The sequence below is a fragment of the Cyrtonyx montezumae genome, unplaced genomic scaffold, assembly GCF_038088225.1.
Source record: "Cyrtonyx montezumae isolate F1298 unplaced genomic scaffold, pur_monq_1.0 scaffold_16, whole genome shotgun sequence".
NCBI classification, from domain to species: Eukaryota; Metazoa; Chordata; class Aves; order Galliformes; family Odontophoridae; genus Cyrtonyx; species Cyrtonyx montezumae.
Window position 1 is genome coordinate 9,659,545 of NW_027071892.1, and position 26,333 is coordinate 9,685,877.

Here is a 26,333-nt window from a genome sequence, read left to right on the forward strand (position 1 = left end):
CACAGCCTTCCTCCTGACAGACAGCTGCAGGCCTCACCGAGACCCCAGAGCATTTTCTGTACACCACCATTTTAATGCTTCTTAGGTTTTATTTTATTGACAATGCTCAAAGCAGGAGTGCACACAGTGAAAGTCAGTCCTGCTGCTGTATTTCCTGCAGTTTCCATTTCCCCAGCACAGCTGAATATAAAGTTCCAATATACAGTTAGGGTATTAACCAGCAGCCCCAGGCTGGGTTGGACTCCTGGCCTGACCTCAGCTTGATGTGGAAATGGGGTTGGTTTAGCCACAGGTCTTCATTAGCTACACAGCACTGATAACCAGGAGTCCAGTAGATGCTCAGGCCACACAGATTTAATGCTCAGGACAGTGGGTGTATCCGTTCACTCGGTGCTCCCCTGAAGGCTCTTCCTATGCAGACAGGGGTCCCAGTCGGGCTGCTGGTTAGGACGGGTGTGCTTGCTGGGCCACCCTGAAGCGCATGGACAGGATGCCATTGATCCCAGCCTCTATCTCATCGTTCTCTTGCACAGATCCGACTCCGCTGGGAGATCCCGTCAGAATCAAATCTCCTTCTTCCAGGGTGACGATTTTGCTGATGTAGCTGATCAGCTGTGGGATAGAGAAGATCATAGAGGAGGTCTCTCCCTCCTGCCTCAGCTGTCCGTTCACCTTGAGCCAGATTTTCAGCTTGTGAGGGTCCGGGATCTCTTCCTTGGGCACAAATTCACTGACCGGACACGATGTGCTGAAGGCCTTGGCCAAGGTCCAGGGCAGACCTTGCTTTTTGCACTCCTTCTGCACGTCCCTAGCGGTCATGTCCAGGCACAGGGCATAGCCGGCCACGTGCTCCATAGCAGCCTCCTGGGACACGGCCTGGGCTCTCCTCCCGATCACCACCCCCAGCTCCACTTCGTGGTGCAGGTCGGAGCAGTAGTAGGGCCGCAGGATGGGCGAGCCTTCCCGCACGTAAGCCGAAGAGGGCTTGAGGAAGAAGAGGGGCTCCGCGGGCAGCGCGTTCCCCAGCTCCTTGGCGTGCTCGGCATAGTTGCGCCCCACGCAGAGGATATTCTTGCCCCACTCCCAGAAGCGGGACAGGGGCCTGGAGGAAGCCATCAGCCCCTCGGATCTCGTGCCCTTGGGACGCCCTTGCCGTACAGAGAGGCGCAAACTCCGCCGAGCTCCCCGCGCCTCCTCCGGCCCCGCTCGCCTTCCTCGCTTCCTTCCTGCCGCCTGGCGCTCCCTCCCCCAAGACGCGTCCAGCCCCCCCGAGCCGGGTTAGCGAATCGCCTGGCTGCAAAATAAATAAATACCATCATTATAAAACCCAAAAACGCGAGGTCCGGGCGGGCCGACGACAGCACGGAGGGGGCGGGCGGCAGCGCAGCACCGCCCCCATTGCACTCCGGGCCGGGGCCGAGCGGGGCCGCCCGCCTCCCCCCCCCCCTCGCCGGGCCCGGCCGCAGGGCGGGGAGCGAAGGTAACCGGGGCCGGGCGGGGCGCGCCGCTGCCAAGCGCACCATGCTCGGCGGGGGCTGGCGGAGCCTCGGCACCGCCCTGGCTGCGCTGGGAGCCGGGGCCCTGCTCCGAGCCGGTACGTGGGGCGGGCGGAGCGCCGCGCCCGGCGCCCACCTGCTCCTGCGGGGACGCGGAGGGGTTGCGGGGGACTCGGGGCGGCCGGGGGCTGGCGGCGATCCCCTTAGTAGAGCTGCGCAGTTCGCTGTTGGTTTCTCTTCTCCTTTCGCTGCTCGGGGGTGTGCGCCGGGCGTTTTAAGCTGACTCACAGCCTCAAGTAGGTCAGTGTCTGTTTAGTCTGTTTGGTGGTGGTTGGGGGGGTTAGGTTTTTTGGCGGTGATAAGCGATCTGGGAGGATCCTGGAGTGTTGCTGGGCTGCCCGAGTGACGCCGGTTGCTCTGGAGGACAGGGAGTGGGGGATAAGGTGCGTTTTAACAGGGTTTGATAGGAAATTGTGTTGTAATATAACGATGTAAAAAAAGAAATCTAGGCTGTGCATTGACATCTGGGGCCTGAATTCTGAAAGCGTCACTTTGAATCAGAGCTTGGCCTCCAGCTTAGCGGTGCCGCTCTAAGTCCTACAGTGGCCTTTTGCATCGCTCCTCATTTTACAGCCTGGCCGTAATGAGGCGGAGCTCACTGCGGCCGCTGTCACCTTGGAGCCCTGGTGCTGCCTTGTCCTTAAGCACGCTGACCCGAGCAGCAGGCAGCTCGCAGCCCCCAGGGTGGGTGCACACCCTGCGTGCGTTGCACTGAGCTATAGCTTAGACTACCTGCTGCCTGCCTGCCTTCAGCCTGCTGCACGCGTGCCTTGCCGTGGTAACACGCTGTGGTAATGCTGCCCACCTGCAGTCCCTGCCCTGCGAGAGGCAGCCTGTGCTGGCAGCCCATCCTGAGTCCTGAGCAGAGGTGTGTGGTCCAAAGGGCACTGCTGCTCTGCTTCAGGCACGGTGGGGGGACGTGGAGTGAAACTGGCTGGAAGTGGAGCCAGTGGACCTTATCATTTTGGAGCGGGCACGTGGTCTGGACTTGCTCTCTGTGCTCGGTGCAGGGGTTACATGCTGCTGGGGAGCTACCATGAGCAGAACCGGGGCTGAGCTGATAGGAGCAGTGCTGGGTGTGTGTGAGAGCTTTGGATCAGACCAAAGGGCGCAGCTCAGCTGCAGATGGGACTTGAGAATAGGTTTTGTGCTGCACAGATGCCTTCTCATTCTTTTCTTTAAATTGCATTTTTGGAAACTGTTTCCTTCTGTGGTGTAGTTTGTTTGTTGTGCCAGAATTGTGAATTAAACATGCAGGATTGTGGCCAAGGTTAGAAACAGTTCTTAGGAAGAAGGCATTTTAAGTACATGAGTAATTCCTTCATCTTGAAGTTAAATTTCAGTTTTCTTGTGTTTTAATATTTTTTTCCAGTTTGCATCTGATGCACAAACAAGCACAGTGTCCAAAACAAAAGTGCTTTAAGTTAGGGAGCAGCTGAGGAGCAACTGTTTGGGTTCTCTTCCTAGCAAGCAATAGTAAGGGTTTGTTTTTCTGTCCTTTTTTTGTGTTTTCTTTTCTTTTGGAAGTACACTTCTGCTCCAGAGGAACTCTTGTCAGGTATGGATGCTTCTCACAGCATTTCATGCCCTCTGTGTCAACCCCTCCAGTGCATGCCTATGCTGATGTGCTTCGGGGTCATTTTCAGCACTGCATTTAATTCATCCTTCCTACAGAACAAGTGATCTGGTGGATGCAGGAGGGGAGGATCAGAGGGGCCTTGATGCATCTGCTGCACACCCAGCTCGGAGCTGTGCTCTCAGCTTTGCAGAGCTCTGGGCTCGCTGTGTTGGCCGGGTCAGCCTGGCAGACCTCTTCTCTCTTATCAGAGGTGGGCCAGGGCTGCTCAGGGAGTGGGTCAGGCTGATTAGCAGCGTGGTGACCTCTCCCTTTGGCACTGATGGTGCTGAGCAGCATGTGTTGGAGCCTTAGGGTCAGTGGTACAAAATGAGATGGGAGCTGAGCCAGCCCTGTGCAGGCACCTTCAGTGCTGTGCCTTGGATGTTAACTGACTTCTGCCATAGACTGCTGCCTCTCTCCCTGTATGAGCACGGCCCCAGGGCTGTGTGGTCCCCAGCAATCAAAGCACTGTCCTCTTCGTTCCCTTCTTTGTGGCAGAGCTTCTTGTGACCAGGTTGTTTCTTTAAGAACTTTGTATCTAAAAGTGGAGAAGTGGGGAAAAAGTGGAGCCCAGGTTATTTGCATCTAGAATCAGATGTGCTCCTTGGATTTGATTAAACATTTAACCAAAAGCAAACAGGGAAGCTCTGCTGTTGCATCGAGGCAGCCCGTTGCAGTGCATGCCTGGTGTCTGGCCATCTGCACAGACAGCCTGTCTCTGCAGCACTGTGTAAGATGTGCTTTTCCCAATTAATGAACCAGATATTCCTGTTCTAGCAATGTCGTTGTTGTTGTTAATTCCTTTTGGTGGTAATGTGACATTTTGTGCTTTTCTTTTTTGCAAAGTCACTGTCCCAGGCTGACCTTTGTCCAGGTGTTCCCTCTCTGTTCTGTTTTTCTGCCCCTTGAAATCTTCCCTCTGACCAAGGTACAGTGCTTTGCCTGCACGTCCCCACCCCTGCGAGCAGTGCCCCATCCCTCTCTGTGAAGCTGTGGAGCACTGTGGTCCTCCCATGACCTGAGTTTTGCTTTTGGTCCCCAGGTCCAGCACAGCTGCGAGCTGCCTTCCTGCACACAGAGCACGAGCAGAGGAAGTCGAAGACGGTCGCTCAGGCAGACATGAAGGTGGAGTTACTCCCAGCACTCACTGACAACTACATGTACCTCCTCATCGATGAGGAAACGAAGGAGGCTGCAATAGTGGACCCTGTGCAGCCTCAGAAGGTAACGCTGCCCACTGTGCTGGAAGTGGGTGCGCTGCTGGAGTGCTTCCACACTGCCACGTCCATAAAGGAATTAGTCACAGGGTGACTCAGGCTTGGAGGAAAGCGCGGAGATACTTGCCTCTCCTGTGTACTGACAGGGCTTCACAGGCACTGAGCTTCTGAGCTCAAACAGCTTCTCCCTGCCTTTGGAAGTTACTGACTTGATTTTGGTTTTCCCCTTTAGCTTGCTTATGTGCAGAAAAGAGGAAATAGGTCTGAGGGTTTAGCCACAGCCTAGCTGGATCAGAGAGCTTGTGTCCTGATCTTTAATGACCACAGGATGAGGGATGAGTTCTCTGCAAAGTCAGCAGGACGTTTGCATAGAGGTGTGGCTCATAAACCTTGTAGTGGCTGCACGCAGAGCAGGCACCAGCTGTGTTGTTTAACTGAGTCCGTGTGAGTTGTAATGCTCTTGCTGTGCTCTGTGTCTGCAGGTTTTGGATGCAGTCAAAAAGCATGGCGTGAAGCTGACCACTGTGCTGACCACACACCATCACTGGTAACTGTCTCTCCTACTGGGATCTGCAGAGTCCATGCAGTGTGCACAGGTCCATGAGTGTACTGATGGGTCTGGATGGAGAGGGCTGCTTTGAAGTTGCTTACATCAAGGTCTCCCCTAGAACATATGCAGGCTGCTTGGCCAGGCACGCCTAAGCTATCCCAGCTGCTGTCTGTTTGCAGCCACTGTGGCTCTGAGGAAGGACTGTCTGGTCCTTTCTTCCACCAGAGCACATCAGAAAGTGAAGTGCAGAGAAATCAGCATGAAGTAGCTGAGTGCACAACAAACACAGAAAAGCTTGGAGTCACACCAGTCTAAGAGTAACTCTTGCTGTGACCAGGTATGTTCTGTAGACCTCCAGTTCTTTGTGTCAGGGCTTTTAGCCTTCTAAATGGTGACTTATTCCAGCTGGTCAGTGAAATAAGTGTGTGTGGAGTGCAGAAGGCAGCACGCTTGCAGTGAGTTGCTAGACCATGCCTCTAAAGCAGTTGTGGGAGCGTTACCAGGGCTGCACTTAAACTCTGCCAGGGTCATTAAGCTTTACTGGTTTTGCAGTGTTGAACCTGAATAGCAATGGAGTGAAGCTACTGGACTGCAAAGTCCCAATTAACCTGCTCTCATTACTGTGGTTAATGGAGATTTGACTTTTGATTCTCTAAATTTGGTATTTCCCAACTAGGTGTGAAATTGAGGGGAGTTGCTGAAGAGATGGTGACCGATGTCCTAGGTTGAAATCTTTCCTACTCTGCAGGAAAGATAATAATCTTGCTGCTTTGCAGCCACCAGCACTTCCGAACTGTCACTTAAAGCAACTACCCACTAGTGCTGATGTAATGTGCCCTTTAATATGAGGACAGTGTTAGATGTCTGGATAGTGGGAGACTGATGACCATCAGGGTGTTACCTTTGCAGTCTGAGTTGCGATCAGTTCGTCTTCATCCTGACCAAAATGCATTTTTGTGACCTTCCAGGGACCATGCTGGAGGAAACGAGAAGCTTGTAAAGATGGAGACGGGGTTGCGCGTGTATGGGGGAGACAGCAGAGTTGGAGCACTGACACAGAAAGTGTCTCACCTTACGTCACTCAAGGTAAAGGGAGTGAGCTCCTGGATTTGGTTGGGGACATCTTCCATTCATGTCACAGCATGTTTTACCTTTGTAATGTCTCTTGAAGGTGATTGGTGGTTTAACTTTATCTTTCTCACTTTTCCAGCCCTATCAACCATAACCACTCTGTCTCCTTCTAGCTGGTGATATTTTATTGATGGTAGCATTGGTATTGCTCAGACACCTGTACTGCCCAGGTCATGCTGGGTGTCTGTTCTTGGGTAGCTACCTTAACTGGGAGGGTCAGAACTGCAACATGAAAGCACAGGGCTTTTGTTCTGCTTGCAGCCTGGTTAGCACTGAAGAGCTGCAGGTGCCTTCCTCTCTGAATGAAGGCTGAAATACAGGCTGGAGAGAAAGTGGGCCAGCAGGGCGAGCTGCCTGCATTGCTTTTTCAGAGCTACAGTGGCAAACCTTGCTGAAATGTCGCTGCTTGTTTGTAGATGAGCTGGCAGATTGCATAAACTACTGTGACACGTGCAGGCTGGCACGAATGGCACTGCTGGTCCTGCAGTGCACCTTTCTGGGGGGGTCAGCAGCAAAGAAGGGAGCACAGAAAAACACGGGAAGGCTTTCAAGTAAAGGCTGTGAGAGAAAGATCCTCATGAGTGTGTTTAATTCCTCCATTTTCCTGAGCGTCTTCCGCTTCTACCCCTCAGCTTCATTTTTGTTTGGAGCTTTTTACGCTTGGTTGACTTTGTTTAGGATTTTGCACTGCTCTGGATCTGTTTGCCCTCACTGCCAGCCAGACGCTGAGTCACTCTGCTTGCAAATGAAGGAATCTGGCAGTTCTCTTTATAACACCTGCTGAGGAAGCAGCACCCTTCCAATCCCTACCATAAAATTTTTGTGCTGGACTCTCCCAAGAAAAGAGCCGATGTGGGAACTTGTAGGACTGCCAGGCCATTGTAATAGTTGCAATTCTTTTCTAAATGCTGCCAGACAGTAGCCTAAGCTCCAGTCTTCTGCCTTCTTCTCAGGTGGGATCTCTTAATGTGAAATGCCTCTGTACGCCGTGTCACACTTCGGGACACATCTGTTATTATGTGACTAAGCCAAATAGCTCCGAGCCACCTGCAGTTTTTACAGGTGAGGAGTTGGGAGGTTACATCACTGGCAGTCTGTGTTGCAGAGAAATAAGCTCCCCCTCTGCCTGTGTGCTCCTGGCTCTGGATGGGCATTCATTCATTCCTTGTTACCAGTGCAGCTAGCTTAGCTTCCACGCTGTGGGAGCGTGTGCTTCCATCTGGGTGTGCGGAGCTGCGTGGCCCTGATGCCATGTCACACCTCGCTTGCAGGTGACACGCTGTTCGTGGCTGGCTGCGGGAAATTCTTCGAGGGAACCCCTGAGGAAATGTACAGAGCACTGATTGAGATTTTGGGCAGCCTGGATCCTGAAACGGTATGGAGCTTTTGTGTCATTAATCAGCCAGAAGCTACTGCAGGCATTGTCTGAACTCCTTCCCAATGATGCTGTTGTTTGATGGGAGCATTTCTCATGCTTGTGTCAGGAACTGGCTCTGATGCTGAAGAGCTGGATTCCTGTGAGAATGAAATAGGTACTCCAGATACATTTGTGTTCTGTGAGGGAAGAGCAGAGGCTGCTTATTGAAGCAAAGGATGGGGCAGAGCTGGGACACCTATAAGTTGGCACATAGTACTGGCTGATAGCTCCTGGCACTTTGCCTGCATCTGGTGTGTCCTGGCTGGTTGGTTCTGTTCCTACTGTGTATGATAACGTTGACGGACCCCAGCAGTTCACCTTCATGCCCTCAGTGTTACCATGTGAGACTTTTTCTTCCTAGAGAGTTTACTGTGGTCATGAATACACTATCAACAACCTCAAATTTGCTCGACACGTTGAACCCAACAATGTCAGCATCCAGGAAAAGCTTGCTTGGGCCAAGGTGAGTGTGTTCATCCTTCTCCTTGACTTGCTGTGGAGCTAGAGTCTCTCTGAGGAGGTAGAAAAGAGGGGATGATGTGGAAGGAGAAGAGGCTGAGGAGGGGGTGTTGAGAATGAGAAGTGACAGTACAGTTGTGCAACTAGGGGGACAGTGCTGGAGAACAGGGTTGTGTGAGGGGCACAGAGAGCACTGTTTGCTGTTTTGTGGAGATGTGACCCTCTCTGGGAATGCCTTGGTACCATTGCAGGCTGGGGATGATTTTTGCCTGCTCTAAGAGGATCAGCTCTGTACCGGGAAAGACTCAGGACCTGGGATCCAGGTCTCTGTGTGTGCACCTTGGTCCTGTCTGTCTGATGGTGTGGCTGAGGAGCAGTTCAGGCAGTTAGATGGAGCACTTTACCCTTCATGGCTCATATATATGACATTTCTTGTTCTCTGAAATGTTCCTCATCAGGCAGAACTCTTTCCCTTGTTCTAGGCCAAATATGACAGTGGAGAGCCAACCATACCCTCCACCATTGCAGAAGAGTTTACGTACAACCCCTTCATGCGAGTGAGGTATGGATGTGTGGGAGTGATCCCTCTGAGTCTTGTGTTTGGAGGGGGCATGTGGGAAAGATGAGGAGAAAGCCAGAAGTGTGAGTTCTCTCCTGCTTCATGCACTCCTCTTCTGATGCCCTCGAGACCCTCCTTAAAACAGTTGCATTCCAAAAGTAAGTCTGGTGAAACACCCGCTGTCCTGGCAGAGGCTTGGTGCTGTGAATGCAGGGGGCTGTGGTGAGCATCAAACCTTGCTGTGTGGTAATGTTCATCACGCAGGGCTTGGCAGCTGGCTGCAGTACGATGCCACTCCAGGTGCAGGAGCTGAAAAGCTTCCACCAAAACCCTGAGTCCTTGCTCTTACATGAACCACATCCCCTTGATGCAGGCAAAATGTGGTAGCAGTGACCTCGTAGCCAAGGCTCTGTCTTGCAGGCTTTGCATTTACCATCCTCGGTGTTCTGTCCTGGCAGGGAGAAGACAGTCCAGGAGCACGCTGGGGAGACCGACCCCATCCGCACCATGGGAGCCATCAGGAAGGAGAAGGACAACTTCCGTGTCCCGAAGGACTGAGCACTCTGCCCGCGTCACTTTACCGTCGTTCAGTTGTGACTTAGGCTGTTCTGATCTTTTAGCAGTCCTGTCGTGGTTCAGGCAGTCCTATTTAGGTTTCTAGTTTATTTTAATTAAGGAAAAGGAAGAAAAAAAAAAAAAGCACTTTGCCCTTGTTGAGATATTCTACAGCTTATTTATATTGCAATGAAGAATATTTATCCCTCTGTTGCGGGCCCTGAAGCTGTGTCCTGTGTGTCACGTGCAGCTCGGGGCTGGAGCAGGGACAGCTCGGACCTTGAGGCCCAGGGGCAAATCCCTCTTACTTCTGTGGGCACCTGATGTGAACGCAGACCGTGGCTGTGGGGCTTGGGGCGACGTTCACCAGTCTCCATTTCAGACTGGGTAATGCTGTGTTGGATGCTTAAACTTCTCTTCCATGCTGCTGCTATTCCACGTGTCACTCCTGGCTGTGTTAAAGCACTTCCAGTGGTGTAAAGCTGCAGTATCCTGTCCAGGCAGCGTGCTGCCTTACAGATTGCTCTGTTGCTTCTGCCCTTTCTCTTCCCTGAAGCCTGCTTGCTGCTCCTGTGAGCTGTACTCGTAGTTGCACGCAGAGAGGAAGGAGGGATTTGTGTGCTGGGCTCGTGTGTGAGCAGAGTTTGGTGTAACACCGCTTCTTTATTTGTTTAAAAAAGAAAAACTACATTTTTTTTTATGTATTTCAGGACAAAAAAGAAAGGTACGTAAAATGTTACTGACTTCTTCACTGCTGTGCTGCTCCAACTAAGCGTGACTGTAGTGGCGGCTGTTTGACAGCTGAGGAAATAAACGCAGCTGTGCACGGTGCGGCCGCGTGGAGGAGTGCAGCTCTCACTGCTGCTCTCCTTTCTCGCTTCGGAGCAGCGGTTCGGCTCAGCCCTCGTACAGAGCTTTCCCCTAACGCCCCGCGCTGGGGAACGGGGGAGGGTTTATTTAATTACACTGCACCTCGGCCCAGGGGGGCTCGGGGTGGGGGGGGGACTGGGCCCGAGCACCGGGGTGGCGCCGCACGGCGAGGGGATGGCGGAGGGGAGGGCGGACGGACAGGAAGGGGCAAATTTCGGGGGTGAAGAAGCGAAGCGAAGGGAGGGAAGGAGTGAAAGAGGGAGGGAACCAAAGGAAGAGGGAACGACGGAGGAGGGGAGGGAGGGAACGAAAGCACGGGGGCGGGCGGAGGAGGAGCTTCGCCCCGGAGCCCGCCCGCTGCCCGCACTGCGCCGGGCAGCGCTGCCCGCAGGTGGGGGTCGAGTTCCGCGTGTCCGTTCCCCCGCGTGGGCGCGCGGCGGTGGGGAGCATGAAGGTGAAGGTGATCTCGGTGCTGGAGGACAACTACATGTACCTGGTGATCGAGGAGAGCACCCGGGACGCGATCGCGGTGGACGCCGCCGTCCCCAAACGGGTGAGACCCTCCGGGGCCGCGGCGGTATCGCTTCTGTCGGCGCGGTCCGCGCTCTCTCGCTCGGCCGTTTCCTTCCTCTTTGTTCCGGGGCTTCGCGTGCCGGAGGCGGCGGGAACGGCGGCCATGAAGTGTCATCGGCCATAAAGTGCCCCCGCCCCGTGGAGCGGCCCCTCGTGCCCCGCCCCGAGCGCTGGGGCCGCTCCTTCCTCCCCACGGCGCTCGGCTTTTCCTCTCCGCGTCCCCGCCGCTCTCCTCGTGCCGTGGGGCGGACCCAGCGCTGCGCCGTCACCTCCTCCCTTCACGCACCGCTTTCGTCCCTTTCAGCTGCTGGAGATCGTCCGGAAGGAGGACGCGGTGCTCCGCGCCGTCCTCAGCACCCACCACCACTGGTACGCGCCGGCAGTGGGAGGGCACGGGCCGTGCTGCGTTGTGTGTGCGCGCGTGGGGGGGTACCCGGTGCCCACCGCCCCTCTGCCCCGCAGGGACCACGCGCGGGGCAACGAGGAGCTGGTCAGGCTGTGCCCGGGGCTGCGGGTGTACGGAGCGGATGAGCGCATCGGGGCTTTAACGCACCGCGTGGCCCCCGACGAGGAGCTGAGGGTGCGTGGGGAGCTGGGGGAGGGCGGGGGGGGGGGAGGGGGGGTTGGTCCGAGCCCATCCCGTGCTCGGCGCTCATCTCCGTCCCCGCAGTTCGGGGCCATCCGCGTGCGGTGCCTCTTCACCCCGTGCCACACTTCGGGCCACATGTGCTACTTCATGTGGGAGGATGGGTCCCCGGATGCGCCGGCGCTGTTCTCAGGTATCTCCCGATCCGCACCCGCCGACCCTACGGGGTGATCCCTTTGCACCCCTCCCGGCTTTGGGGGCAGTGCCTCCCTCCCCTCCCCCACTCACCCCGCAGGTGACACGCTGTTCGTGGGGGGCTGCGGGCGGTTCCTGGAGGGGACAGCGGAGCAGATGTACGCCAACTTCACCCAGGTGCTGGGAGCTCTGCCCAAGGAGACGGTGAGGGACCCTTTCCCTCCCCCCAGTTTGGGGAGGGCCCCAAAATAACGATGGAGACGTGGGGTTGGGAGTGTGTGTGACTCCATGCTGCTCCCACAGAAGGTGTTCTGTGGCCATGAGTGCACCGTCCGGAACCTGAAGTTTGCCCTCAAAGTGGAACCAGAGAACGAAGCGGTGAAGAAGAAGCTGGCGTGGGCCAGAGTAAGCAGCCGTGCCCTGCGGGGGGTTGGGGGCTGCTGGGTGCTGGAGGGGTTTGGACACTCTGGTTCCTCACAGCAGCGGGATGATGAGGATCTGCCCACGGTGCCCTCCACGCTGCAGGAGGAGTTCCTTTACAATCCCTTCCTCAGGGTCACGTAAGTGACGGTGGTGCAGGGGGCACGCTCGTGGGTTGGCCCTGAACTGGGTGGGATGGGATGGAGCAGCTCTGTCCCCACGCTGCTGATTTTGCCTCCAGTCCACTCCCTATTCCAGCATTGCCCCTTCCTCCGTGTGGCTTTGGAATTTTTGGGAAACCAGGCCCAAAGGGAAGGGAGGGTGACCCAGTGTCCTTCCAGTGTCCTCTCAGTGTCTCTCAGTGCTGGGGCCGAGCTCTGTCCCCGTCTGTCTCCATCACACCCCGGCCCCAGTGCAGCCATTGCCCCTGCAGGGAGGAGGCCGTGCAGAAGTTCACAGGCAGGACAGAGCCAGTGGAAGTGCTGCGGGCTCTACGCACCGAGAAGGACAACTTCAAGAAGCCCAAGGAGCAGCCCCATCCCCAGGCCATGCTCGCCTTCGACTGGGGGCTCTTTGCCCCCTTCCTGGAGAAGAAGTGAGGCTGCACCACCCCACCACGCAGGGGCCCACGGAGCAGAGGCACCTGCTGGGCTCTGCTGCCCCAAACCAGCGCTGCACGGAGCTCTGCACACGGATGGCTCTGCTCAGGTGTCCCTGGGATGGGACAGGGTGGGGATCCAGGGACTGCAGGAAAGTGGAGAGCCCAGCGCTCTGCCTTTTTCTTTACCTCAGCTGTGCCAAGTGCTGTGACACACGGGGCGGTGTTGCTGAGCTTAGGCCCAGCTCATGCAGCTGAAATGTGAACAGCAGAGGAGGTGGGCCCCGAGTCCTGCGCTGCACGGGGTCATTTTGGACTGCGCTGATACAGAGCTGCTGACACTGGAATAGAACCACTTCCGAATCTTTCATGCATGAACTGTGAATAGCATCCGTAGCACTGAACCTGGTGTGGAGCACTTCTTCCCTTGCTAGGAACTTGACTGAGGCTTTTTATTTTTTATTGGTTTTTTTTTTTTTTAATGTTAACGTTGTTAAAATGTTCTCTTCCCTCCAGGAGGGGGAGGATTAGTCCTGCTGCACGAGCTGCCTCGGTGCTGGTGCCTCAGAGATGCTCTGTGGGTGCAGCTGCAGGCAGTGAGCACTGCCCGGGTGCTTTGCAGCGAGCAGAGATGCGCTGGGCTGGGATCCTGGCCTAGCACTGGGCTTGCTGGGCAGCTGCGCACAGCTCAAAGGTGAAATCTGAGCTATTCTTGATCCCATGGTGAGAGTGAATACCTGGGAGAGCTGCATCCGGTGCTCTGGGAGAGTCCTCTGACAGCTGTAGTACTGTGTTTGGTACTCTGGTCAGTGGGGAAGGCAGCACACGGATCCGTGATGGTTTCACCTGCAGCTCAGCTGTGCACTTCTGGCTGGATGTGTGTCCTCAGCAGAAACAGAACGCGTTTCTTTGGCACTGATGTACAAAGCATATTGGACTTGGTTTGCACTGGCATCTCTCTCTTGCTGTAGATAAGTTATGGTTTAGCATAACACGGTGCGTTACAGAACTACGCGTGGAAAAGGGCATTCAGAGCAACCACTGCTTGTGAAATGAGTGGGGAGGGGTGGGGGAGCAGAGGGAGATTCCTGCCTTATGAACACTGTGAATCCACTCATGGCTCAGCAACACCCGAAACATGTGAAGCCTTTAATTAAAGCCATTAGAGTTGTCCTTTACGTGGTTGGCCTATTTGAAACGTTAAGACTGGAGGGGGATGCAGGGAGGGGCTGCCAGAGAAGCTGCTATGTGATGCAGGTCAAGGTCTGGCAGCTTCGCTTCTGGACAGCCCTGAGCACGAGGTCTGCAGTGCCACTGAGGGGGATCTCTGAAGAGGGCCTGGCCAAGGTTTTATTCTGGGTCACGTGCAGTACCCAGCTCCATGTTTGTTCTGAAGGAGCAATGCAATGCAGCTGCTTCGTGTTTTCATTCTACTTCCTGCAGGCATTGTTCCCCGCAGTAACTGGGAAAAGGAGAACATGGTTTTGAAGCTAGTACTCACTTGTAGCTGCAGCAGGCACAAGGAGGTTCCACATCTGCCAGCATCCCTTCACCCTGAATGGAGGTACAGCTGCACACCTCCCCCTGCCTCCATCCCCTTCCTATGTGCTGTCACTACGTGACACCTGATGTTCAGATGAAGTAGACCAAAGCAGTTACTCGTTCACCTTTTCATAATGAGTTCAGGAAATACCCACATGGAGAAATACAGTGAGATCAGCACGCAGCATCCCATAATGAATCGTTGGCATCCACCTGGCAAGGCATCACAACACACGGCATCCAACCAGGTGTGTTTTTGCCAAGCCCTTGGATTGTTCTGGCTGTTACCTGCAGTGCTGCTCACACCTCTCAGTCTTCTGTTATAAGCTGAAACCTTTCAGAGACACCAAGGATCGTCAAAGGAGAAAGCTGGCCATCCATTCTCACTTGATAGGATGTAAAAATGATCTTCTTGGAATGTCAGGGCATTATTCATCAGTAGCTGACTTGGGGCCAGGGTAGAAGTAGGTGGCTTTTTGTTTTTTAAACGATCTTTCAAGTCCCATTTTGGCATATGGTGGCATATAGCCATACAGTGGCCCTGGAGTCAGTACTTCTCTCAGGACTGAAGGCTGCTGGGGCCCACCCCTGACATTGCAAAGATGCTGCAGCTGCACTTCAAGGGCATCCAGTCAGGGCAGTGGCACAGAAACACAGAGCCCAAGGTCTGATTAGACCGTTTATAACTGAAGGAGAATGTCCTAATGCAGACAGCATGAAGCTCAGTGCTGTGAAAGCACAGCCAGGCCTGGCTGAGGAATGCTCTCCTGCAGCTCATTGTGGTGAGGATGCAGCCTGCTGCAAACCAAACTCCTCAGTGCCTTAAGCCCAGTGCTTCTGACAGGAATAGGATCACAGAGGGAGTGCAGGCTTGGTCCTAAGATACATTACTCCTTCTTTTAAGTCAATGTTGAGTTTTTATTTGTATCACTTCAGTAATCATAAAGCTTGAGGAATTAACGTCGCCTGCCTATATGTACCTTACCTTCTCCCCAACTGAGAGTAAGAAATTGCAACTCCCCAGTGATGGCACAGAACTGTAGCTGTCTCTTGGGAACCTTAAATACAACCAGCTTAAAAGGCACTGAGTAAATCTGGGCTTCCAGCATCAGCCTTCACCACTTGATGTTGAATCCAGTGCTCATCTTCTCCACTGCGTGGTACTCCGTATGCAGAGCCCTCCCTGCCTTTTCAGACTCAGTGCCACGCAGCCACCGCTCGTACAGCTCAGTTACAGTCCGGTTCTTCTCTGGAATTTCACTCTTAAGAGACTCATACAGCTTCTCAACTTGCTGAAGCCAGTCCTTGCTAGATTCACCATCCAGTTTGATCTGGCCACCTCCGTTTAAACAACCTAAGTACAACAAAGTGGGAAAATGTCACCGAGTTTTACAAATTACTTTCGTTTCAACAGGGGAAAAAACAACAATGAAATAACAACAACTGACTGTCCTCATGTGAATGGTTACAGAAATGGAAACACCATTGTAATTGTGGTCTGTTCCCCAGTAATCCAACGCCAGCAGGGCAGGTAGCAGCCCTGGAGGGGAGAGCATTGGCCCCCTGTGACCCAATGCTAATTCAGCCCAGCTGTGACAGAGGGAAGTGCCAGGGAGAGGGAAGATAAGAGGCAGGAAATGCTGGTCCTTCTCTTCCTAGGAACAAAGAGCCCAGAATGCATGCTAGGTGAGAACAGCCCTGCAGCTTCAACTCAAGGTAAGACAAACATCTTCAGGATGCATTCTGAATTTGGAGTTGTGGTGTAGGTGTGATGTAAGTGCTGGACTGCACAGTGTGTGGAAGCCTTTAAGCAGCACTCAGCTCTTAGGTGCTGAGCAGCCTTCTGGGCTGGAATAGAGCAGCTGTTTGCAGGTAGCCAAGAGTGGCAGCTCAGCATTGCTTCAGGCTGGGTTAGAACTGCACGTGCTCTGCTCACAGGTTATAAAAGAACTTGGAGGGGAAAAAAATGGAGATCTTGCAAGAAGCAGATTAGGGAAGACAAAGACTTTTTGTACCAGCTACAATAAGCACTGTCTGAAAGTGTAACACTTGTGCAATTTTAGAGGATGAATCTCTTTCATGTGCTATAGAATTTAAAGTCAGGAGGGCATCCTTAAAATCACTGTGTAAAATTTCAGCATGGAATTTAACTGTAGTTACTTAATTCCTGAAGAATTACTAGCTTCCAGGTAGGAAAATACATACACTGCTTTGAACTCTGATGCTGTGACTGCTGCATTTTGAGGGTGTTTGAAGGTTCTGCCACAATAACAAGAATGTGAGAAGCTGCCAATATTTCTTATATTTTAGATATAATTTTGGGTGGTTCTTACAGTGATAGGCTGTAACAGGAAGTCTCTGTGCAGTCTCACCTGACGGGCAGGCCATGACTTCAACATAGTGATAGGGTGACTTCCCTCGTTTCAACTTCTGCACCAAGTTTTGTATGTTTCGAAACCCATATGCCAAAGCAAACTGGAGCAGAACCACTCCATCCTTCTCCAGTGTTACCTCTTGGAAGTCCTTGTTTCTGTGGAAGAAGAGGAGAGAAAATGTCTTATCCAAATTGCCTTCTATTTTAAACTTCAAAGAACCCAGTGTTGAAACAAAGTTCTGTGTGAATTCTTATTCAGGAAAGCTGTCCCAGTTTGTTTGCCACCCAAACAGATGAAAGAACCAGCCTAGAAATCCTTCTCAGACTTTTTTTTTTGTTTGAGGACCCACTGAATTGGGTTTGCTGAAGGACACCTACATTGAATAAATCCTTAAAACCTAAGCAAATGGAACCTGAACTACGGTCTCACTGTGACAGGCCACCTGAGTTGGCTTCAGACAACTCATACATCAACCCAGGCTGCTCTATGATCAGCCACACCACTGAAGGAACCTTTCAAATCCTAGTGGATCATAAAACTAGGGAGCAAATGACCACTGAAGACTCCCAGATTTCCAACATTAGAGGGAATGCCTGTTCTTGATAAGAGTAATTTGACTTTTATTGTGTATTTTGTATTGAGACCGTGAGGGATTGTTGTTTTGTACACTGGAGAATTATAACTGTCAGTATTGCTAATTAAGGATACAGCTCACTACAAATGGTATGTTAAGATCTGGGGAGTTAGAAAGAATTGCAGTTCTTTGGCCTCTGTACCCAAACTCAAGTGACTTGCTTTCTGTCTTAACCACAACAGAGTTACAGAATAGCTCTCAGGTCCTGATATGAGACTTTTCTGCTCTGTGATACTAGATTAGTAACAAAGCTCTTTTATCAGCATGACTGCAGGTGAGACAACTGAGATCCCTGTGAGCTCTGTCTTCTAAATTGCTCTAAAAATTGTCTGCAACTTGATATTGGGAAAATCCATCAGGCCAAAAGTGTGTGGGTGGTCAAGGGGCTCAGAGTCTCCAAAGGCCAGGCTGCACCGAGTGCTGGCTGATTTATGGCTCAGCAACTGGGGGAGTGAGAAGCTGATTCCCATGCCTGAAAGGGAAATATTTAACATAGCAAAGAAAGTGAAAACCATCAGAAAGATAACGGCACAAACAGAAGTGCAATTAAAAAAAAAAAAAGAAAAAATAGTACTTGCTGTAAAAGCTTTAAACTTCATACTTTAGAGGTTTGTACTGAATTGTATCCACTTCAATGCCAAACAGTTCCTTGGCTGCATGCTTGTATATGTGCTCCAAATAGCCACCAGAGCCTCCTCCTGAGTGGCTAGTGAGCTCCTCCACGGCACCACCAAACCTGGGGAAGGGAAGAGAGAAGAAGCAGTTTTAGTGGTCTGACTGAATGGAACACAAAGTACACTGCTCCTTCAAACAAACAGCAGTTTCATTAGCTCAGTGCCAAAATAGCACTACTAATGGAAACATGATGTTGTGAGTCTTGGGAGATTTTTGATAGTGGAACTGTTTAACCAGGGAATTCAAAAGCAGCAGAACAAGCCAGGCACCAGCTCCCTTTGAGCTCCAAGCCTATCCTTTTCTCCTGGGAACAGACTATTTGTGGTTTCAAGATCTGTAAGTTTAACCCTATTCTGTCTGATATCCTTTGGGTCAAATTCTGTGGAAATGCTCTCACAAGATCTGACCCCACTGTCAACTTAATCTTCACGCACCAAAAAATGTTTGGGAACATTTGAGTTGGAGGGCAATTCCCTGAGAAGTCTCAAGTCAACATTTTTTTGTTAGTTTTCTGTTCAGTGGGTCTACAAACACCTTAAGTTATACTCGAAAATGGGAGGAGGGAATAATGAAGCATTGGTGGTATGGATCTGTGTGGCCTATGCTTCCCTAGGAAAACACAATAAGGGAGAAGCCATCTCAGTCTAGAGACATCTCAGCAGTCCTGAAGTCTTTTTTGCAGCATTAACAAAAATGAGCTCACTGCTGTACCAGGTACATATACGGGGTTGCCAGGACACAAGAGAACACTTCTAGAAGGTTCTAGTGCTGTGATGAAGCCTTTGTCGCTGTGGTTAAGAAAGTTATATAATGTACAGATGAACAAAGCCCACAGTGTCAGGGCACGTGTACGTGGCTGTCCTCAGCAGGACCCTGCTCCAAGTACTACACACTGTTGGTGCTGAGCAGCCACGCTCATGTAATAACAGAACTTACAGGTTCACAAATAATTCCATCTCACTGATTTGCCAAAACACAACCAAGTATTCAGAGGTCAAGACAGTGTTTCTTGAAAACAGCTCCCAGGTGGAAGCTACAACAATTGCTTTTGTTAGGAGAGAATAATAAGATGAGGGATATGCTTCTAAGCTCTCATCAGGCAGTGACACTTGCATTTTCCTGCTAACAGCTGCAGAAGGGAAAACACTTGAACGCAGGCCAAATAGTTCCCAGTCCAATCGAAGATGCTGCCTCTTGCAGATAAAATCTCAGCTTCAGAAAAATGGCAGAAGGCAACACTTCAGCCTGTGATGGCATTCAGAACTATTTTTAATTTGATCTTGTTTACAGGAACTGAGCTTCATTAATGAAATGGTTCAGTGTGTCTGGCCTCACGTACTGCAACTCTCTTGAAATGAGGCTGCCAGCGAGTGTCAGTGCTGGCCTGGAGCAAACAGTCAGAACAGCAAAAGTCCTGGGATTTCTGGCACTTTATCTCATTCTTGCTGCCAAATGTAATAACCTCTCAATGGGCTTTTCCACGTGCTGGAGGATAAAGCAGAACAACAGCCATTGGACTGCTTATGTTAGCACTCCAAGTTTTGAGGAATACGTGCTGTTTATAAGCAGTCAATTCACTGAGTAAGTTAAAGCCAGCAAAAGGTTACAGAGGTGCTTTATTACCATGAGTGTGAGGCACTGCCCTCAGAATGTACTCCTAAGAAGTTAGCCAGAGATTTTTATCAAGTCATTAGATATTTTGTTCTCTTCTAACAGACACTTCCATAATGTTATTTCCTAACTGAGTCCAAACTCTTCAGAATGCTTGTTTAATCTCCTTGATTTTTCTGCTTGTAGTATAACAATGAAGCAGGTACAACAGAAACATTTAATTACATGGGCAACTGTTGAAGTTGACTTTCTGGGATGCTGCCATGCAGACATTTATTACAGTGGAGGACAATTTTGAGATGTGAAAGGAGATGGTGCATAAAACCACTTTAGAAGAAGCTAATACTGGAAGAATTCATAAACTCAGAATGCATAAATACATCTGTGCTAGTACAATGACACTGAAGCACAGAAGTAAACCATGTTCACAACAATAAAAGCAGAACTATGAAAGGATCCTCATGTAAGGACACTTCTGCTTATAGTTCTGGGAATGTACATGTGCTAATCAGGCATCTCCTGAGCAAAGGCTGCTAATGGCACTCAGCTGTACTAGGAAAAAAATTAAATCCCAGTTAGAAATAAACCAGTGTCAGATCTGCAAAGGGATACAACTGTCAACAGATTAGTGTCACATTCTATGGGTGTGCTCTCTGCTGCATATCTGGGCTATCAAAATCTCTCCTGAAAACTTGAACCACATCGTTAATAACCCCTAATATGATATTAAGGTTGCTACATACGTAGACTTTCTCTTTGTGTGATAATAAATTGCTACAAAGACATTTCTTATAAACTGATTATTTGGTTTAATAATCAGTGTGGAACTACTACTGAATGTCAGTTTAGAGGGCTAAAATCTGATTTCAGTATTTCTGCATGCTCTTAGATCTTTGCAGTCATCACTTAACCAGATGGCAGCTTTCAGTTAATGCAGCTGAAATCTCATCTGTTTTGCACATGTTTAAGTTCTCATCTTTTTACAAAGACTCCTTCAGATGAGTTGAGTGACCTAAATATTTTGCTTTAATATCAGAATCTTCACAGTAGCTCAGATAATGAAGGAGTATAAGCAAACTGCCCAGTAACAGGCTTTAATACAGCAAGCTGCATTGCTGACTCTTCCATTTTTCTAAGTTTGAAGGTAGAATAACAGGTGGGACAGAAATTAAAGTAAATGATTGTGCTAGTTGTTACTTCTCTACACAGTTATTTTGGGATTATATAGAGCAGTTCTAGCAATTTTGATAAGTTAGAGGATTAGCAATTCTTACTCTAGCAAATAGTTTCAAGTTCATTGTATTCTGTAGATAATGCACAACTGTACAGATTCAAAACCACTGACACAAGAAAACAATGTTAACACATGCAGACTTCTGTACTGTAAAACAATAGTAGAAAGCAAATTCTGTTGGGCTTGATATGGATACTGGGTGGAAAAGACCATTCTTGAAGGTGCAAATGAGATTTTATTCTTACATGGTATCCAAAGGAGCAGGATCTACATCTGAGAGAGATATTCTTTCTTGTTCCAACAACTTCAGCACTTCCCCTAAAATAGAACCACAGAGACAAAAAGCTTATTTTGGAGATAACGAAAAATGAAATCCACAGATCAGTATCTAAGCCTGCATCTGAAGTCTTTTCCAGGACATGATTTGCATTATTGGTGATAAACTATACAGTGATATCTGTGCATTACAGCCATCACTGACAAAGGATCATTAAAACCAGTCCAGAAATGACCTGGACTGCCTCTGGCTCTGTTACCTGTGGTGATTACGCAGTCCACATCGCGAGTTTGGTACTCTTGGTTGAAGAAGTCTGGCCTGGAAGCCTCTAGCTTCTTGTCATAGCAAGGCATTACAGTTACATGGTATATCTGATTAGGTGTTAAGTGCTGGAAGAAGACAAAGCAAAGCAGTTGCACTGGTCAGTATCAAAACTGTCTTGTGGGAGATGTTTTCCAAGTACAGATAAGAATGATGAAGTTAATAGTCCCTCTGGAAATACTCTCTTTTATTTCTGAACATGGAGGAAAAAAAAACATATATTTTTCTTTCAAAGAGTCCAGGGCTAGTCTGTAGTAAATGCCAACCATAAGGTCTTTCACAGTCTTCCCCCCATCCTGCTTTTCCTACTGCAAGTGATCCTAAGTCAATCAGTGAAAAAATCCTGTTTAGTGATGACATGTTCCTTCCACACTACTGGGGTGCAGCCCCTGCATCAGCAACTAAGACATGATCAGAAGTTGGACAAAAAGCTCACGGCCATCCAGCAGAATAAGTACAAGCTGAGGAAACAAGTCATTGACTCAAGGCCATTGCTTCACTATCTCGTGCCAAATATTCTTAACAGCTGCCAATTTTTGTAACAAGTATGCACGTGTCAGCATTTGTTTAATGCAACTGTTAAGCCAGTGCTCATTAATGGACAATAAATCACACTATCAGACATAGTGCTTAAGTTTGCTGCTGGACAGCTCTGGGCTATCAGTGTAACATTGGTCTTTAAGCACTGAATTTTCACTTGGAATGACTCCAAAGGTTAAAGACTGAGAGCAGAACTAAGTAAAACTGAACCAGAACATGAAGCTGGGAAAGAGCAAGACGTTTTTAGATAAGACATGATCTGCACGTATGCACTGACTGAAGTTTTTGTCCTGGGATAATTTATTTTATCTCATACACCAGCCTTGAACAGCAAGAAAATACCAGAGACAAGTGAGATATAAGCACAAAAACAATAAAAAATCAGATTCCTCAGCCTTCCTGAATATACAGAGATTTTAAGTGCTCCACGAAGCACAAACTTAGTGCTGCTGTCCCAGTTGCAAGTTTCTCAATGGGTATCACAGAAGTGAGAGTGATGGCGCCTTTGGTGGCAATTTGCAAGATAAAAAAAAAATCTTCAGTTTTTAAATGTGAACAGTACAGGAAAACATATCAGCTTGTGTTCAATACACCTTACCTGCTGCTCTGCAAAATAGCCCTTTATCAAGGAGCCCATGATCTGCTGTGGAGACTTAGTGGTGCTGATGTAAGGAATGATGAAACTGCCATGGGTTTTCTCTGCATAGCAGATCCAACCTGAAAAGAGTATAATTGGCAAACAGTTGCAATCAAAAAGTGGCAAGCACTTCTTCACTCTGTCCACAGCCCATCAGTGCCAGGCTCACTACCCAGTCATAACTGTTTTCAGTCTCAGCACAAAAGGGGAAGAGGTGTAACAATTCCACTTACGGAGATCAGTAAGTATTTCTATAGACCATTACCACTATTAACATCAAGATCTCTTTGTAAAGAGTAATACTTTAAGCAAATGAATCCGTATGAACTTTTCTGACTAGTTTTCTGAGTTCTTGTATGGATGTACTATTAGAATGACATCTTATTTCTGTAACTAATTTTGTACTGTACCTGGACAGGCAGAAGCTAGCATTGGCAAAGCCTTTTTGTCCTCAGATTGCTTTTGAAAGCGTTTTACAAACTCTTTTTGGCTCTCCAACAGGCTGAAGTTTCTTGAGAAAGTTGTATCAAATACATAGTGCACACCTAAGTAGTACAGAATACTTATTAATGTTCACAAAGAAGATATAAGCAGCAAACTACACATCCTATTTACAGCTATCAATCTGTGTTTGAGAGGGAACTGTTCCCCCTAGCACATCAGTGCAGTAAGACATGAGCATAAGGCACAGGAGGAACGTGGATAATTTAAAGCTCCTTCCCTCCATTCCTCCAAGTTTATTTTGTAACTAAAGTTGCATAAAGTTTGTATTTTATTTTAATGCTATATATAATGAATCCAGGGGACGTTAATTCATATCACCTTTGTGTGCTCATAAAACTAATGCCTGATGTGTACCAGCAGTCCCATCTGTGATGGGGAGGATGCAGTGCAGCACTTACCTTGACTCTTTAGGAATGCAGTCAACTTCTTTGCTGTCTCCAGAACACTCATTTTACATTTTGCAGCTAGTGAAGCTCTGGATTGTGGTGAAACAGAAACTACCACCAACTTCTGTTCACTGGGAGCTGCAGTCTTTTAAGGATAAAAACAAACAACAAAATATAATAACACAGGCACATGCAGCACACTAGAACTTCAGCAAGTATCTCACAGTGTAACTCCCAAGTTTCTAATACAGTAACTTACTATGACAAAAGGCTGTTTCCAAACCTATGAGGACTTTTTAGAAATGAAGAAAAAAATCTACTCTGTATGAAAGTATATTCAGATGTTAAGTGTTTAGTTTCAGTGCATGCTTCTGCAGATGCATCAAACCAATCTATTAAGATCTACGAACACTGCAGCCAACCTACCCCCTGCCTGTCACCTACCTTGTTAAAAGCCAGAGTTTTGTAGAACTCTTCATGGCTCTGCTGAGTGATTAAAACACTCTCTGCTGATGTAATGCAGCCACTACAAGCTAAACAGTCGTTCAGAGTGATTTTAGCCTTCTCCAGTTTCTGTGCTTCTCCGTCCTGGGAAGAAACAAATGAGACTCAGTTTTGGTCACAGTACAGAATTAAGCAGGGTGGCAGCTTCTCATCTTTACTCTGTTAGGGAACAAAGATACTGTCCTCTTTACCCTTCTGGTTTATAATGAGCAGAAGTATTTTTTTTGGAAGAGAAGGAGGAAGAAAGGTAACTTTGAACCTTGCTGATCATAATGGGATTACTTGGCCTGCCCAAGCTAATATGTTGAGGAAAACTTTAGCAAAACCAATAACTTGTAATTAAATATAAAACAGTGGCTTAGGCACAATCACTTCTGCCATTGGTGGGCTGACATTGCTTCAGAACCTTGGCATGGTTCTTTCCCAGGTGCAAATATGGTCCTTTTTGCTACAGACTGCACAGAACTGTAGACCACAGAGATCCTAAGCCTTGAAATACCAATCTCCAGCGTGCACCGAGTGCTATGCTGCAGAAAGGGTGCCAGCTTTGCCACCCCTACCAGATGCTGCTTATACTGTCGAATACTGCAACCATTTATTCATAGGAATCTTGAATTTCATTCCTTCTAAAGAGACTGTGTAACCAGGTCACAAATTTGTTACTATTTTAAACTGATGCTCAATGCTCTGCAACTGTGGTGTGTGCAAAACTGAAGAGAGAACTGTATGGAAATGTTTTTTAGGCTAAAAATATCATCATCGGCCTGAAGTTAAAACTGCTGCTTCTGGATAAACTAAGAAGTTCTAATTTGTGATTCTGTGATCTTTTCCGGGTAAACAAGAAAATGCTTCAGCACAACTTAGCTGATGAATTCTGCATGTTATTTAACAAATCGTTAAAAATATAAAAAAATGAGAGCAAAATTGAAGATCATTTAATTTAACCACTTTTTGAGTAAGCACTGCACTGTATGAAATAATGCTGTAAGAAAAGACATCTCAAATAATCTAGGATAGCAAAGAGAATTCTCAGCTTATCTCCTCTTAGAATAAAATCCACTAGCAATCAATGTCAGTGTTTCAGAGCTCGTAAGAGATACAAAACCAGACTGACTTATAAAACCTAATCATTAAAAAGTTAGACTTTGTTAAAAAAAAAGAATACACTTTGCTATTCTCATCAGCACTCTCACATCTGTGTCCTTAAATAGCTGTAACCTACTTAAATACAGAACAGCCCATCAGCATTGTCTGGATACTTTACTCGATAGTAAAAAAATAAAAATAAAAAATGATGCATACCTGACTGATCTGAAAATAGCTCCCATCAGCTTCAATTTTGATCTTAGCTGCTGCTTTCCCAGGCTTTTTTTCCACTTTTACAGGTTTGATACATTCCTGAAGGAGAAATGAAACACAGAAGTGAAGAAACAAGGAATGAAATGTGGAAGGCAGGTTTAAAATAAACTAGAGTTATCAAACCCAAGCACTCATTCTAGAGTGAATGCCTGTTATTCTGCCTTAAACTATGCTGGATCTACTGACTGCGTCTACAACTGCCAAAGGAAAATGGAAAGGCAGAATCTGCTCACCCCTTTTCTGCAGAATGAACACTTTCTCAGCATCATATCAAATCCAGGAGACTGAGTTCTGCCTGAATAACAGAGCTGTGTTCTCAGGAGCCTTGACGGGAACAAGGCTTGCCTGCAAAGTCGTCCCCTCTCAAATCTGACAGATGATTGTGCACTCCTCATTGTAAATTGTAACAGATGGAGGCGTGGTCACTACAGTCAGTGTGTGGCTATTGCCAGTGAAGTTTCATGTCCTGTTGGAAGGACTCTGACGGCCTCAGAAGGGCAGCTTCCAGATTTCTGTATTGTTCTGTGATGAAGTCCCAAGGGTCCTTTAGCATTTTGTGTGATTTTTTATTGTTTGTGCACCTTATGGTTCCTTGTCCTATTTCCACAGCTAGAATTCGTTTTGCCTTTCAGCAGCACCCTTGCTCTGCTGCTATCTCTGAACAGATTTACCCCAAGCTTCACTCGACTTCACTACAGTTTTCTTCAGAAATTTTATTGAATCAGAGACTACAAGTCTGGGATTCCTCGTGTGTCCTCACTGCGTGAAGCAATCTTTATCTGAAGCAGAAAGGTTTCTCTGGGAAACCCAAGTACTGCACAGCGAGCGAAGGGGATGAGCTACATCACACCGCACTGACCTCGCTCCAGCACAGCGTTCTGCACTATTTGCTGTCAGCACACGTCTGGGATTAGCGCTTTGTGCTTTCGCTTGTGTCTGGAGATTGAGAAAAGCAGCGGTCTGTGCTGCTCATTCCCACCTACAGAGGGAGACGCTCCGTTCACTTCGGTGCCCAACAAAACCCGGTCTGGATAAAACTCAGAGGTTTTTGGTTTGAGGCAGTGCTGTGCCCAGACCCCCCCGTGTACAGCTCCCATAGGGGGCGGGAGCTGGCTGCCACAGGCCTCCAGACGCCGGCCCCGACCCGCCGCTGCCGTCCCAGTGCCCTTCCCTCCTCCGGGAGGACTCAGCGCGGCTCTCCTGAGGCAGCAGAGGGCCTCGCCCAGGACCAGAGCACCACTCGCGTCCCCTCAGCGCTGTCTCCTCACTCACCCCCACCGGGACGGCTCTTCTAGGGCGGGTCCCGTGGCTCTCCGAGGGCAGGGCCGCGGTTTGCCCCTCGGCCACCCACCTGCGAGGGCCCGATGTAATCGTCCAGATCCGTCAGCTGCAGCACACCGCTGAAAGGAGACGCCATCGCGGCCGCGCCG

At 49.1% G+C, this 26,333-nt stretch overlaps 4 protein-coding genes across 9 annotated transcripts; 2 read left to right on the forward strand and 2 right to left on the reverse strand.

The window, feature by feature from the left end:
• Positions 1-156: 156 nt before the first annotated feature.
• On the reverse strand, positions 157-1,236 carry FAHD1 (fumarylacetoacetate hydrolase domain containing 1). The gene has a single exon (XM_065732760.1). The coding sequence runs from the start codon at positions 1,114-1,116 to the stop codon at positions 445-447; it is 672 nt and encodes a 223-aa protein (XP_065588832.1). The 5' UTR covers positions 1,117-1,236; the 3' UTR covers positions 157-444.
• Positions 1,237-1,457: 221 nt separating this feature from the next.
• Positions 1,458-9,273, forward strand: HAGH (hydroxyacylglutathione hydrolase). Of its 4 annotated transcripts, none has more exons than XM_065732756.1 (9): positions 1,458-1,480; positions 4,217-4,398; positions 4,874-4,938; positions 5,910-6,027; positions 7,026-7,134; positions 7,344-7,447; positions 7,851-7,952; positions 8,431-8,510; positions 8,966-9,273. In XM_065732756.1, exons 2-9 carry the CDS (start codon positions 4,294-4,296, stop codon positions 9,063-9,065), a joined length of 783 nt encoding a protein of 260 aa, XP_065588828.1. In that variant the 5' UTR covers positions 1,458-1,480; positions 4,217-4,293; the 3' UTR covers positions 9,066-9,273. The 4 variants fall into 4 exon arrangements, with proteins under 4 accessions (XP_065588828.1, XP_065588824.1, XP_065588825.1 ...); XM_065732752.1 differs by lacking the exon at positions 1,458-1,480 and adding an exon at positions 1,503-1,594; XM_065732753.1 differs by lacking the exon at positions 1,458-1,480 and adding an exon at positions 1,680-1,796.
• A 973-nt stretch (positions 9,274-10,246) lies between these two features.
• On the forward strand, positions 10,247-12,394 carry LOC136046258 (hydroxyacylglutathione hydrolase-like protein). Of its 3 annotated transcripts, none has more exons than XM_065732751.1 (8): positions 10,247-10,485; positions 10,810-10,874; positions 10,968-11,085; positions 11,176-11,284; positions 11,387-11,490; positions 11,590-11,691; positions 11,767-11,846; positions 12,140-12,394. In XM_065732751.1, exons 1-8 carry the CDS (start codon positions 10,381-10,383, stop codon positions 12,303-12,305), a joined length of 849 nt encoding a protein of 282 aa, XP_065588823.1. In that variant the 5' UTR covers positions 10,247-10,380; the 3' UTR covers positions 12,306-12,394. The 3 variants fall into 3 exon arrangements, with proteins under 3 accessions (XP_065588823.1, XP_065588822.1, XP_065588821.1); XM_065732750.1 differs by having other exon boundaries at positions 10,298-10,485; positions 11,593-11,691; XM_065732749.1 differs by having other exon boundaries at positions 10,298-10,485; positions 10,810-11,085.
• Positions 12,395-14,396: 2,002 nt separating this feature from the next.
• On the reverse strand, positions 14,397-26,333 carry CIAO3 (cytosolic iron-sulfur assembly component 3). Its single transcript, XM_065732712.1, has 11 exons — positions 26,255-26,333; positions 24,847-24,942; positions 23,485-23,628; positions 23,053-23,185; positions 22,561-22,695; positions 22,112-22,230; positions 20,912-21,041; positions 20,621-20,693; positions 17,457-17,591; positions 16,219-16,376; positions 14,397-15,200 (listed from the first exon to the last, which is right to left on the reverse strand). The coding sequence occupies exons 1-11, from the start codon at positions 26,318-26,320 to the stop codon at positions 14,962-14,964; spliced, it is 1,428 nt and encodes a 475-aa protein (XP_065588784.1). The 5' UTR covers positions 26,321-26,333; the 3' UTR covers positions 14,397-14,961.

Excerpts from the sequence above, each read along its gene's own strand:
- FAHD1 (XM_065732760.1), bottom strand. The coding sequence starts at position 1,116 with ATGGCTTCCTCCAGGCCCCTGTCCCGCTTCTGGGAGTGGGGCAAGAAT.
- LOC136046258 (XM_065732749.1), top strand. The coding sequence starts at position 10,381 with ATGAAGGTGAAGGTGATCTCGGTGCTGGAGGACAACTACATGTACCTG. Across the intron at positions 11,285-11,386 it reads TGCGCCGGCGCTGTTCTCAG|GTGACACGCTGTTCGTGGGG; the intron begins GTATCTCCCGAT and ends CTCACCCCGCAG. Across the intron at positions 11,491-11,589 it reads GAGCTCTGCCCAAGGAGACG|AAGGTGTTCTGTGGCCATGA; the intron begins GTGAGGGACCCT and ends CTGCTCCCACAG.
- HAGH (XM_065732752.1), top strand. The coding sequence starts at position 1,522 with ATGCTCGGCGGGGGCTGGCGGAGCCTCGGCACCGCCCTGGCTGCGCTG. Across the intron at positions 4,399-4,873 it reads ACCCTGTGCAGCCTCAGAAG|GTTTTGGATGCAGTCAAAAA; the intron begins GTAACGCTGCCC and ends CTGTGTCTGCAG. Across the intron at positions 7,448-7,850 it reads GCAGCCTGGATCCTGAAACG|AGAGTTTACTGTGGTCATGA; the intron begins GTATGGAGCTTT and ends TTTTCTTCCTAG.
- CIAO3 (XM_065732712.1), bottom strand. The coding sequence starts at position 26,320 with ATGGCGTCTCCTTTCAGCGGTGTGCTGCAGCTGACGGATCTGGACGAT. Across the intron at positions 23,186-23,484 it reads AAACTCTGGCTTTTAACAAG|ACTGCAGCTCCCAGTGAACA; the intron begins GTAGGTGACAGG and ends TATCCTTAAAAG. Across the intron at positions 16,377-17,456 it reads ATTCAGTACAAACCTCTAAA|AAACAAGGACTTCCAAGAGG; the intron begins GTATGAAGTTTA and ends CTTCTTCCACAG.